The sequence below is a fragment of the Natator depressus genome, chromosome 6 (assembly GCF_965152275.1).
Source record: "Natator depressus isolate rNatDep1 chromosome 6, rNatDep2.hap1, whole genome shotgun sequence".
Classification (NCBI taxonomy): Eukaryota; Metazoa; Chordata; order Testudines; family Cheloniidae; genus Natator; species Natator depressus.
Genome location: NC_134239.1, coordinates 4,027,154 through 4,041,097, shown reverse-complemented (window position 1 = coordinate 4,041,097; position 13,944 = coordinate 4,027,154). Strand labels below are relative to the sequence as shown.

The 13,944-nt window shown below is 43.9% G+C and overlaps 2 protein-coding genes across 2 annotated transcripts; both read right to left on the bottom strand.

Moving 5' to 3' along the window:
- Window positions 1-452: 452 nt before the first annotated feature.
- On the bottom strand, window positions 453-1,385 carry LOC141989838 (olfactory receptor 5W2-like). The gene has a single exon (XM_074956759.1). The coding sequence runs from the start codon at window positions 1,383-1,385 to the stop codon at window positions 453-455; it is 933 nt and encodes a 310-aa protein (XP_074812860.1).
- Window positions 1,386-12,505: 11,120 nt separating this feature from the next.
- Window positions 12,506-13,450, bottom strand: LOC141989837 (olfactory receptor 5AR1-like). The gene has a single exon (XM_074956757.1). The coding sequence runs from the start codon at window positions 13,442-13,444 to the stop codon at window positions 12,506-12,508; it is 939 nt and encodes a 312-aa protein (XP_074812858.1). The 5' UTR covers window positions 13,445-13,450.
- Between the last annotated feature and the right edge of the window lie 494 nt (window positions 13,451-13,944).

The window sequence follows — 13,944 nt, the reverse complement described above, 5'->3', positions numbered from 1 at the left end:
ACTGTTTCAGAGTAGCAGCCGTGTTAGCCTGTAGCCGCAAAAAGGAAAGGAGGACTTGGGGTACCTTAGAGACGAACATATTTATTTGAGCATAAGCTTTTGTGAGCTACAGCTCACTTCATCAGATGCATTCAGTGTAAAATACAGTGGGAACTGCCACCCGCTGTCCTGAGATGTGAAGCTGAACATCTCACCCTCTAGGTGGATGCCCCTAGGAACCAGCTTATAAAATCATTCTCTCTTTCTGGACCTGTGAGTCTTCCTCAGGTTTTGACCACTGACCTCAGCTGAGGCCTGCAGACCTTGTTGGAATACAAACAAATTAATTTTAATAACAAAATAATAATGAACAATAATCACATGGGCTCTGCAAAATTACATCGTAATGGGCTGGGAATTGAATTTAACTGTTTCCACTCCCAATAACTAAACCAATACAGAATTAAACAGATTCAAGAATTGGTTAGGAGTTTATTCATTGCTTTCCTCAGGGCTTCCTTCACCTCCGTGTTCCTCAGGCTGTAGATGAGGGGGTTCAACATGGGGATCACCAGCGTGTAAAACACTGAGGTCACTTTGTCTCTGTCCGTGGAATAGCTGGAGGTGGGACGTAAATACATGAAGAGGAGGGTGCCAAAAGACAGGACCACAGCGGTTAAGTGGAAAGTGCAGGTGGAGAAGGCTTTGCGCCGGCCCTCAGCAGAGCGGATCTGCAGGATGTTGGAGATGATATAGACATAGGAGAGGAGGACAGTCACAAAGCTGCTCCCTATAATGCAGCTCGTCAGAGCAAACATCACAATCTCATTGATGCGGGTGTCAGAACAGGAGAGCGCCAACAGTGGCGGGATGTCACAGAAGAAATGATTGATGATGTTGGAGCTGCAGAATGACAGCCGAAATGTACAATACATGTATATCATTGAATCCACCACCCCCACAGCGTACACCCCAGCCACCAGCTGTTTACAAAGGTGCCTAGACATTGTGACCATATAGAGCAGCGGGTTACAGATGGCCACATAACGGTCATACGCCATCACAGCCAGCAAGAGGCACTCAACATCTCCAAAAACGAAAGAGAGATACATTTGCACAGTGCAGGCCGTGTAAGAAATGTTTTTCCTCTCGGCTAAGAAATTCATCAGCATCTTAGGAGAAATTATCAAGGAAATGCAGAGGTCACAGAAAGACAGATTACTGAGGAAAAAGTACATGGGAGTGTGGAGTCGGGGATCAATTGTGATTAACAAGATCATCCCCCCATTTCCCACCAGGGTGATACCATAAATCAATAGGAATACCACAAAGAGGGGGACCTGCAGCTCCGGACGATCTGTCAGTCCTGACAGAATGAACTCATTCACCTCCGAGTGATTTCCCATCTCCTCTGAACACAGATCAGGCAGCTATAGCGATGTGGGCATGTGAATGGTGAGGAAAACCTGCCCCTTCTCTGTAATGAAAGAAGTGAAGATAAACAGAGATCGGTTTCTTAATGAACATCAGTACCCACTCAGGGAAGGGCTTAGTCCACAGAGCCAGATATTCACAACTGGTCATTCCAGGTGTTTGATAAAATGCACACTCTGTGCAAACACAATGACACACAGGTTAATCATGTCCCACACACAAACACTCCTGTTCACAAATCCGAAAAGAAAACAGTAACTTGTGACTCTGCTGTGAGAGAATAAGTCTGAAGGGATTATTCCATCGCTAAAGAAGGGGTGAGAGTAACGGAGTGTTAATCTTTGCACCCTCTTTGGGCAAGGGGAGCTCTGTGGCTTGGCATGTCCATTTGGGGTAAAGTTGCTTACCGTGCTTGGTAAGCTTTTTGGCATTTATTTTAGCCTGTCTGAAAACCCAGAGACATCATGGGAAGCCCTGGCTTCAGTGACTAGGTAATTACCTATTTTTTCCAACCAAGGAGGTTGCTCCTTTAGCTGAAGGGGTAGGAGTTGGGGCTGAGGCTTTCGGTGCAGGAGGTCTCTAATTCAATACCTGTTGATCCCCGTGGTGTCTGCGTGTGTGTGTGTGACTGTAATTCAGGACAATAGCACGTACCTGCTGAGAAGAGAGATAGAGCTGTGGTGGTGTTTCATCATTGACAGAAACTGCCAGTTTGGACCATTCGGGAAGCTTTATACGAAGGTGTGTGATCTGTGGGACATAATTCCTGAAGCAACTGGGAATACCTGAGCTCAGAGAGCCATAACATGTAATTAATGAATTCAGTAAACCAAAGCCACCCTCTGTGTAATTGGTGCCCTGGGGATTAATTTGACCCACTCTTTCTACTGGTTTATTAAATGATGCAATTACTACCAGATTTACAGAGTATGAAGTTAGGGGTATATTTCATCCTGGTGTTTTCACTCACTGCGCAGAGCTGATCCATAAAGGGTTTTGGTTTTTTTTGTGAAGACTAAAATCTTTTCACTAAAATCTTAATAGTTTGACTTGGAAATACCATGGGGATGCCTCAGACACTCCACAGCACCAATCTCTTCCATGGGCCAGGCTCCCAGGCTGGACGACATCCCCCGTGATGCATGATGGTCTCTCCTCTTGCTGAACTGCCCTGGAACATCATCAGAGTCCCACAGCCATGGTTAGGGAGGAGAGGTGTTTGGTATTTTGATGGAAAGCTTATAATTTCCGGGGAAAAGATAATTTATTGGAAAAAAATAGTTAAATGGAAAATCCAATTTCCTATCAAAAAAACTTCTCAAGAAAAATTTTCAACCAGCCTTAGCAACAAATTTGGAATCAAAGGAACTGAAAGTTAGATACAGGTGAAACAAACTAATTGTTTGCCGCTGTAGCTGATATCTTCTCTGTCATTCCTGGTTTCAGAGTAACCTCATTGTCCTGGCCCCAGTAGGTGGAATGTAAAACCTTTAAGACATATAAGAGTACTCCAGATTATCTAGCTATTTATAGCATGCCAATCACCATTATATCCTATGTCCTTCCCTTGCTAGGTTACTCCCCAAAGTAGGAAAGATAGGTTCACTCATTTTGCTTGATGCTGACCACATTATGACCAGAGGAGCTCAGGGGGAGGCCACAACATGCTACAGACTTGTGCAGTTCACAAAACTGTCCATCTTGCATGCATATGATCTGCACACAGAGCTCAGCTATAAAATGCTAAATAAATCTATGAGTCAACTAAAAATAGTCATGCTCTCCTCACAAATATTAATAATATTTTTATCATGTATGTGCAGTTATAAGATTACACTGTATTGTGTTATTAATACATGGTGAAAACTGAGGCTGGCAAACTGCTCTGTGTTAAACAAAGAAATTTGTGTTCTACTTAATTTTGTATTTAAATAGGTGAGGAAAAAGCAGCAGGGAACATCCTTCTACAAAGACACTTTGTCTTCTGGTAAACAGGTGGAAATGTTTCTCAAAGGGGGAATAGGACTCTAAAAAGAAGGCGCAGACATCCCAAGGCACCTCTCTCTCTCTCTCTCTCTCTCTCTGCCCATTGATTCACCGCATCTGAAGGGATAAAGGAAGCAGCCATTGGAGTAGGGGATGGCTCCTGACCTAAGATGTTTGGTCAGTGAGACTGCTGAGAGCATGTGGTGAGGAAACTTTTGCTTTGAATTTCACATCATTTGTTAACTTAGGAAGAAGTTGCATTCTAGCTTTATTTTTCTTGAAACCATCTCTGACTTCTATGCCTCCTTATTTCCACTCACTTAAAATCTATCTTTGTAGTTAATAAACTTTGTTTTTTATTGTTTTATCTAATCCAGTGTGTTTAAATAGAAGTGTCTGAGAAGCTAAGTTGCAGGCATGTTAGTGCTATTAAAGAAATAATGGACAATGTAGCTTGTATTGTCCAGGAGAGGACTGGGCAACACAGGACGTACATTTCTGGAAGGAAATCAAAGACTGGGGAATGTGTTGGGGTCACCTTGCAGTATAAGTAAGGGTGGTGAGAGCTTGAGTGTAGCCCAACTATTCCTGGCCAGGCTGCAGTTACACAGACATGCCTCGGGTGTTATTTGCATGCTAGATGGTTGTTTGTGAGTGGCCAAAGTTGAAGCCACTTCAGCAAGGCATTGCAAGGTTTCAGACAGGTATGACACAGCTCCTGATTAGTCTGGGTTGGACTCTGGTGTTAGGGGGCTTATTCCTTCACCCGCTTACTTCCCTGGTCCTTCTCGCATGAACAGAGAGCAACAATACCCGAAGTCCGAAGGTGCAAACAATTCGATGTTTATTGGGGTGAACTTCCAGCAAGCTTAAATACAAGTTCCTTTTTCCTTATTTTTGAATCCCAACTTACTTCCTGTTTGTCCCTAATTTATATAGTAATATTCTTAGCTATACCTTAACCAATCATTCTTCTGAAATGTAACTAACCAATCCTAACATATTGTAACATGATTAGCTAACCAATTATATCCCACCACCTTAATTAGATTACACCCAGCAAAATTAATTATACAGCAGACAGAAACAATCACAGAACCAGACAGAGATTATACAGACAAACAATAGCAAAGTGGGAACTATAATGACAAAACAATAGAGAAGTGAGGATTTCACATCCCAGCTATTGATAAGTGAGTTCTTGCCAGACAGGATGCTATCAAACTAAGTTTCCTTTTACATTTTCTAGGCACTTCTCTTTCTCTCGAGGCGATAGGCACTATCAGGACAGGATTGTATTCCTAACAGCCCAATAGCACCTGATTTCAATGTGACTAGTTTGGGATGTGAGGAGGTGACCGGTCGCTTCCTAGCTTATGGCTGCCTCTGCTGCTTAGCCAAAGGCCTTAGCCTAAGAACAGGGCCTCAGACTGTCACAGTAAGAGAAGGACCTTACACCGGCAGACAGTGGATTCTTTCTTTTATACCTCTATAACTAGCCAAGTGATAAGAATACACCTAAATTCTTAGAGTATAGGCCTTTACAGACAGACCTGAATATCTATATCCTAACACCTGGTATGTCACAGCCACCAACCTAGAAAATATCCCAGGAACACCAAAGGTGCGGTGCTGATTGACAGCAGTGTTCAATTGACATGAAAGTGTAGGTCCCCCAAGGGATGGGCCCATGCACTGATCCATGGCTTCAGATGCACAAGGCCATTGTGGTCATCACCTCCCACCAAGGAGATCCCTGACATTCCCAGTGATGACTTTTCCATTCTTCACTATTATAGCAGAAATTATCCCGTAAGGGTGTTCAGGCTTTCCTGGTATTATCAGTGCTCCATGGATTGTTGGTGCCCACTTCTCCTGAGTGGTGCCAACCTGTGAGGCATCGCAGGGTCGACTGTATTAGGAGGAAAAATTGATGATCCTAGTCAGCTATATTCTTTGGTATAATCTGTGGACAAGGGGTTACAAAGAATGTACACAAAGTCCTGCTTCCCTGAACACCACTAGAAACAACAAACAACAAGCAATCTCTCTATCCAAAGTCTTTCACCCCAGGTCTGTGGCCAGGAAACACTATGCCCCTACTTCCTCTAAGAGTCATGCTCATAATTCCTCCTCCTGCCTTCTGTGCCTCCGGTGACCCGGACGTGCCTGGGGCAGTCCTCCCTGAAAATGCCAAGGTCAGGGCAGGCTGCAAAAACGAGGATATTCCCCAAACTGGTGGTTAACACTGAAGATCTCTGCAGCATCTCTGCAGATGCTGCTACAAAATATCTACGAGCATGCCAGCTCCCTTCTGATTCTTTTGTTAGTTTTATTTATTTCCCATAATTTATACTCCGTGAAACAGAGTGTGATGTTACACCCCATAATTCTTTATAGAAATAGACTCATGGCTGTAAATATGACATAACTTGAATATGTTTTATGCCAGATATGCTGTGTAACATATCTCTGCAAAGCTTATGACCTACTGGATATATTCATCCTGTTTGTGTGCATGTAACATTTTTGTATTCAAAGTTATGAATACTTGTTATGTACTTGTTTGATTTTAATTACCCTCAGTGAAGCAGTTGGACAGCTTCTTGAGAAAAGACTATTCTCTGTAAGTGCCCAATCAAGAAACACTGAAGCTAACAATGAACTTTGAGAGATGCCATTCCACATCTGAGCTTTCCTGGGAATGTAGTGTTGTCGTGTAAGGAACTGAGTCATGCATGGACACGTGACTTGCCCATGTGACTCCAAAACTCCATCTTGGAGCTGGATTCTGCATAGGAGAGGGGAAGGGGTTTCCACCCACAAGAGAGAGACTAAATAAGCCCCTGGGGAAACCCCTCCATTTTGTCTTCAGCTCGCACAAAAGATAGCCCCTCCACCCCAAGGAGATGCCTGAAAGAAACTGGAACAAAGGACAATAACTACAGGGGTGTGAGTGATTGCTGGACCCACACTAGGAGGAAGTCTCGTCTGTAAAACAGGCTTATTGCAAGATCTTTGAGGGTGAGATTTACCTGCATTTAGTTTTCATTGTATTAGACTTCGACTTATAGGTTTTATTTTATTTTGTTTGGTAATTCACTTTGTTCTGTCTATTATTACTTGGAACCACTTAAATTCTACTTTCTGTATTTAATAAAATCACATTTCACTTATTAATTAACCCAGAGTATGTATTAATTCCAGGGGGCAGGGGGCGGGGGCGGGCAAACAACTCTGCATATCTCTCTATCAGTGTTATAGAGGGTGAACAATTTATGAGTTTACCCTATATAAGCTTTATAAAGAGTAAAACGGATTTCTTTGGGGTTTGGACCCCATTGGGAGCTGGCTATCTGAATGTTAGAAACAGGAGCACTTCTTAAGCTATTTTCAGTGAAGCCTGCAGCTTGTGGAGGACGTGGTTGAGATTTGGATCCAGGTTTGCAGCAGGCAAGCGTGTCTAGCTCCAACGAGGTAAGGTACTGAAGTCCCAAGCTGGCAGGGAAAACAGGCTCAGAGGGAGACTCAGCACATCACGTGGCAGTCCCAAAGGGGTTTCTGTGACCCAAGACGTCACAGTGGCGTAGCTGAGCAGGATCTGTGCACAGCTGATTTCTTTGAGACTCTGGTCATGATTTTAAGTAAGTTTTGGCTGCGGTGGGTGGAGAATAGACAAAGTGATTACTATTTTGTTAGTTTCTGATTGCTTATTTCAGGTAAGGGAAATAGGGACAGAAAAATAAGCAAAATAAGTAAAAGTTAAGATCAAAAGAAGCTAGAACTGCCGAAGTTGCAGACTGCCCAGAAAGGCTGAAAACTGGGTACTGGGAAAGTCTCAGTTAACTAAGTAGCCCCTGAACTGAGTGAATCTCAGTTTCAGTGAACTGCAGATAATACTAGATAATAGATAATACTTAGAACTCCCGATGTCCCTTCCAGTCCTATGATTCTGTGATCTCACAAGGAGCCCTGCACTGGGGGGGGGGAGGGCGGACGCCAGCCTGAGCACTGGGCAGGGCAAGGGACACACATCTGCCTCCACTTCACATTCAGCTCCAGTGTAACCCCACCACATGCACACACACAGTGCCCACTGCACAGCAAACACACACACACAGACAGAGTGCCCAATACACACTCACAGCCTGACACTGAGCTCAATCAAAATACAGAAGAATCTCTACGGGGAAGCTGGGATAAGTGGAATATTTCCAACTACCCTGAACAAAAAGAACCGAAGGGGATTCTGCTGCCCTAGCAGGGAGATAGGACTAGATTTCCCAAATGGTCTTTTCCATTGGCAGCTTCTCTGAGGCCTGGTTTATGCTTAAAAATTAGATCAACAGAGCTCTGTTGCACAGGGCGGGGAAACTTCTCACACCCTGTGCGAGGCAGTTAGCTTGTACTGACCCTCAGTGTCATTCTTCCATTGACTGAGCTACTGCCTCTCGGAGATGTGGATTAACTACATCGATGGAAAACCCCTTCCACCAATGTGGAAAGCATCTATGCTGCGGTACTGCTGCACACCATAGCTGAATCAATGTAATGGCCTTAGTATAGACATTCCCTGAATGGATATGGGAGTTTCCCCCTTCCTATTAAAGCATTTTTTCTCTCCTTTTCCTGTCACTCTTTTCCCTCCCTTGATAAAGCTCTTTCCTCCTTTTGATAGGTAAATATGTTCAGAAAAGTTAAAATTTGTCTAAGGATAATTCCTTTCTTCCCTTCCCACGAATGGCCCGCTGTAATTTCAATTAAAGGCCAAAATGCTCTGAAACTGACTTGTTTGCCCATGACTTGGTGGCATCTCTTTGTTTTTCCTCCCTTCACATACAATGAGTTGAGGACAGAAGCAGTGCCTGCTCAGAACCGTAAAAATCAGACTAAGAGTCGAACTTTTCCCTGTTTGCTAACCACACCAAGGTTACCCTTAATACGTCTGGAGCTGCTTTCTGGGATGACTTTGAGATTTGCTCCCTGTAACATCTTTGCTCCCAGGACTACAGGTGTGCAGAGCACACGCAATCAGTATTGTTCCCTTCCTTGTGAAATGGAACACAGAGGGCCAGAGCATCAGCTGGTCTGGTTCTCTGTCTCTCCCGTAAGACCTTTTGAATATGATATGAAACTGGGGTGACTGTATTCCACTTCATGTGTTTGTACCTCTCCAAAAGGCTCTTTAAATAATTTCCCAGCATTGAGACATGAAAATATCGAAAAAAGGGTGAATTTCTTCCAGACTAAACAGAATCATAGACTTTAAGGTCAGAAGGGACCATTGTGATCGTCGAGTCTGACCTCCTGCACAACGCAGGCCACAGAATCTCACCCACCCACTCCTGTAACAAATCTTGAACCTCTGTCTAAGCTATTGAAGTCATCAAATCGTGGTTGAAAGACTTCGAGGTGCAGAGAATCCTCCAGCAAGTGACCCATGACCGACGCTGCAGAGGAAGGTGAAAAACCCCCAGGGCCTCTGACAATCTTCCCTGGAGGAGAATTCCTTCCCAACCCCAAATATGGCGATCAGCTAAACCCTGAGCATGTGGGCAAGACTCACCAGCCAGACACCAGGAAAGAATTCTCTATAGTAACTCAGATCCAACCCCATCTAACATCCCATCACAGGCCATTGTGCATACCTACCGCTAATAGTTGAAGATTAATTAATTGCCAAAATTAGGCTATCCCATCATATCCTCCCTTCCATAAACTTATCAAGCTTAGTCTTGAAGCCAGATATGTCTTTTGCCTCCACTGCTTCCCTTGGAAGGCTGTTCCAGAACTTCACTCCTCTGATGGTTAGAAACCTCCATCTAATTTCAAGTCTAAACTTCCTGCTGGCCAGTTTATATCCATTTGTTCTTGTGTCCACATTGGTACTGAGCTTAAATAATTCTTCTCCCTCCATGGTATTTATCCCTCTGATACATGTATAGAGAGTAATCATATCTCCCCTCAGCCTTCTTTTGGTTTGGCTAAACAATCCAAGCTCTTTGAGTCTCCTTTCATAAGACAGGTTTTCCATTCCTCGGATCATCTTAGTAGCCTTTCTCTGTACCTGTTCCAGTTTGAATTAATATTTCTTAAACATGGGAGACCAGAACTGCACACAATATTCCAGAGGAGGTCTCACCAGTGCCTTGTATAACAGTACTAAAACCTCTTTATCTCTCCTGGAAATACCTCGCCTGATGCATCCCAAGACCGCATTAGGTTTTTTTCACTGCCATATCACCTTGGCAGCTCATAGTCATCCTGCGGTCAACCAATCCTACGAGATCCTTCTCCTCCTCTATTACTTCCAAGTGATGTGTCCCCAGTTTATAACAAAAATTCTTGTTATTAATCACTAAAGGCATGACCTTGTACTTTTCACTATTAAATTTATTAATTATTGTAAAAAACCATGCCATTGGGGTTGACCTGAAACTATTCACAAATGTGTTACAAAGTCTCCTAATAACCTTGTCCCAAAACAGTGTGTGGGGGGGAGGAGGATTTAGGTGCTGGTCACAAAGCAGCCACCAGTAGGAGGTGGTGATGCTCCCTCTCTTTGTAATTTTTAGCTTAATAGTGAGGGTGTTAACCTGTGAGGTGGGAGATCCAGGTGCAATTCCCCCTTCTGTCCAGTGCTGGGCAAAGATGTGCATTTGGGTTTCCTGTATTTCCAGAAAGCATCCCAGCCCCTGAGTGGTGTGGTATTCTAGTCTGGGTTGCTCTCAATCTCTCCTTTCAAAGTTGTTCTACAGTGGATAACTAATTAAAAAACCATTGGAACAGAGACATGAAGTTGAGCATGTCGGTGCCCCGAACCACTTGTCTATAGGGTCATAACTTATATCAATTTACAGCAGTAGCATAGACCAGTCCTGAGAATGATGCAGGACAGAACATAGCCCAGTCACCAGGATCCTGTCTGGCAATGTGGGAGACCCACTTTCAAATTGCTTCTCCCCGTTCGACAGAGGGGGAATTGACCTGGATCTCCCACTTCCCATGGGAGTGATCTAATCACTGGGTTAAAGTCTACAAGGGAAGCAGCACCATTCCCACCTCTTCCATTCCCATCCATTTTGTCAGTGTGGCCCTACATTGTCTTTGCTTTGACATCAAAAAGTATCCAGGAAGGAAAGGAAATGTTCCATTTCTGGTCATGCTAAATAGTTCCTTCCACCCCACAGGACATTTCTGTCAATGTTTTCAATTTGCCAAACATTTCAGGAGTTTTCAGATTTGGTTCAGGTTGAACTGAATTTGTTTTTCAATGTTTTCTAACCACCCATGAACGCAAAAATCAGCTATTGGCCCAGCTCTAGCCATTTCTCACTCTCCGCAACCCGAGCTGTACAATTCCCAGAATCCCTGTTCTTCAGAATCCATAGGACTTACCCGCAGAACTAAGAGTAAGACCTCATAGCGAACCTGCTCCTGTGGTATAAACATCGAGTGTCTGATATGACTTTTCTTTCTGTTTAATTTATGTGCTCGAGAAACGTCACCCTTCCCATATTACTTTGTATTCAGTTCAGTGCAGATTCTCACAGTGGACACACACACACCACGTTCTCTTTTGGATATGTTACCCTTGTTCTTACTTATTTTGTTGCTCCCTTAACTTAAAATAAGGGCCATTTTCATGGAAATCACCCTTCTCCTCCACATGCGTGGATACAAACCAGGCGATAATCTACACAACAACCCCACAGAGGACGTAAAGGGCTGCAGAGGATCAGGAGGGTGCAAGGTGCAAAACTCCCTTTGTTTCAGCCATAGAAATCACACACTTCATACTTGCAACTGCATGACCCAACCAAACCCACCACAAAGCAGAAGGAGACAGATTTGATTTCCCCCTCTTCTTTCCCAATACCAATACATCTATGCTTTCAAAGCGCTATGCAGACAAAACTACACAGGATCGTTTCACGGGACAAGACAAGATGTCTCGCGTATTATAACACAATTTGATTTATGACCAATAACTAATATCTAATACCTATGTATACACACACATACACACACACACACACACACACACACACACACATCAAATGTTCTGCAGCTGCTAGATAGTTACCAGTCTTGAATGTAGCTTGAGTTCGTGGCTCGGGTTCGTAGTTTGTGGTGGCTAACTGGCCAGGAAAGCCAGGCACAAGGAAGAACTGGGTCTCTGTTGGGCATGCACCAATGCCCTTCCGTGTTGGCAGCAGAATGTTACCCTCCAAAGTGATCCATCTCACCCATCCTTTTTGAATCCAGAGTCTCCAGGTCTTGATGTGTCACACTGCCTCTGGGTTTCGTGTGATTGATCACCCGTCAATTGCAGACATGACTTTCAGCCTAGGACCTGGCTTTGATGTTTCTTCAATTGTACTTTTGTTCTTTTCTTTTGAGGGTGGACTCTTCTTGCTTTGTCAGGGCTGTTGTCTGCATCTTCAGCCATTGGTGTTTACACTTTATTTCATCAGTCTGGGGCTGGAGGTTGATTCCATCATCCATACATACCTCCTCATTCACACATCTAAACTACACTAATAAGATTACAGCAGGGTTTTGCAAAAATGAAGGTTGCAGCAAGCTTTTACAAAACGAAGTGAGCATTTTAAAATGGAGTTTGGGACAAGTTAAAATGGAGTTTGAGTTACAATATGGACAAGTGTAAGGAATGGCAAACAGTGAACAGATGTTACAATGTTGAAACAGTGTAAGTTTCAACTATTTAGCAGCAATTGGATTGAAAGTGAAACTCAATTAGCCAGTTATTGGGGTACCTGGTTTTATGAATGAATGTAGTTTCATTCATAAAACTTTATTTTTGAAGTTATATTAATAAAGTGAACAATTCTACACAAGCACGTCACAAAGATTCACACATCTGAAACAGGTGCCTCCTGGAATTTTGATGGGGTAATAACCTAACAAAGCCCTGATTTTAGTTGGGCCTGCAGGCCTCGTTGGAATACAAACAAATTCATAATAACAATATAATAATGAACAATACTCAAACGGGCTCTGCAAAATTACATTGCAATGGAAAGGGAATTCAATTCACCGTTTTCCACTCCCCATCACTAAACCAGTACTGAGTTAAACAGATTCAAGAACTGGTTAGGAGTTTATTCATTGCTCTCCTCAGCGCGTCCTTCACCTCCATGTTCCTCAGGCTATAGATGAGGGGGTTCAACATGGGGATCACCAGCGTGTAAAACACTGAGGCCACTTTGTCCGTATCCATGGAATAGCTGGAGGGGGGACGTAAATACATGAAGAGGAGGCTGCCATAAAACAGGACCACCGCAGTCAAGTGGAAAGAGCAGGTGGAGAAGGCTTTGCGACGGCCCGCAGCAGAGCTGATCTGCAGGATAGTGGAGGTGATATAGACATAGGAGAGGAGGATGGCCACAAATCTGCTCCCTGTCATGCACAACGTGAAAGCAAACATCATAATCTCATTGATGCGGGTGTCCGAACAGGAGAGCGCCAGCAGAGGGGGGATGTCACAGAAGAAATGATTGACGATGTTGGAGCTGCACAATGACAGCCGAAATGTAACACATGTGGGTATCATTGAATCCACCAACCCCACAGCGTACACCCCAGCCACCAGCTGTTTACAAAGCTGCCTGGACATGGTGACCGTATAGAGCAGCGGGTTACAGATGGCCACATAACGGTCATATGCCATCACAGCCAGCAAGAAGCACTCAGCATCTCCAAAAGCGATAGAGAGATACATTTGCACAGCGCAGGCAGTGTAAGAAATGCCTTTCCTCTCGGCTAACAAATTCAGCAGCATCTTGGGGGAAATTGTTGAGGAAAGACAGAGGTCACAGAAAGACAAATTCCTGAGGAAAAAGTACATGGGGGTGTGGAGTCGGGGATCAATCGTGATTAACAAGATCATCCCCCCGTTCCCCACCAGGGTGATACCATAAATAAGTAGGAACACCACAAACAGGGGGACCTGCAGCTCCGGACGATCTGTCAGACCTGAGAGAATGAACTCAGTCACCTCTGAGTGATTTCCCTTTTCCATCTCCTCTGAACAGAGATCAGGCAGCTATAGAGATATGGGCATGTGAATGGTGCGGAAAACCTCCCCTTCTCTGTAATGAAAGAAGTGAAGATAAACAGAGATCAGTTTCTTAATGAACATCAGTACCCACTCCGGGAAGGGTTTAGTCCACAGAGCCAGATGTTCACAGCTGGTCATTCCAGGTGTTCGATAAAATGCACACACTGTGCAAATATAATGACACTTCAGATTCATCATGTCCCACCCACAAACACTCCTGTTCACTCATCCAAAGAGAAAACAGTGACTTGTGATTCTGCTGTGAGAGAATCAGTCTGAAGGGATTATTCCGTCACTAAAGAAGGGGTGAGAGTGAAGGAGTGTCAATCTTTCCACCCTCTTTGGGCAAGGGGAGCTCTGTGGCTTGGCATGTCGGTTTGGCGTAAAGTTGCTCACTGTGCTAATTAAGCTTTTTTGGCATTTACTTCAGTCTGTATGAAAACCCGGAGACATAATGGAAA

Coding starts and splice junctions, on each gene's coding strand:
- LOC141989838 (XM_074956759.1), bottom strand. CDS start 1,385: ATGGGAAATCACTCGGAGGTGAATGAGTTCATTCTGTCAGGACTGACA.
- LOC141989837 (XM_074956757.1), bottom strand. CDS start 13,444: ATGGAAAAGGGAAATCACTCAGAGGTGACTGAGTTCATTCTCTCAGGT.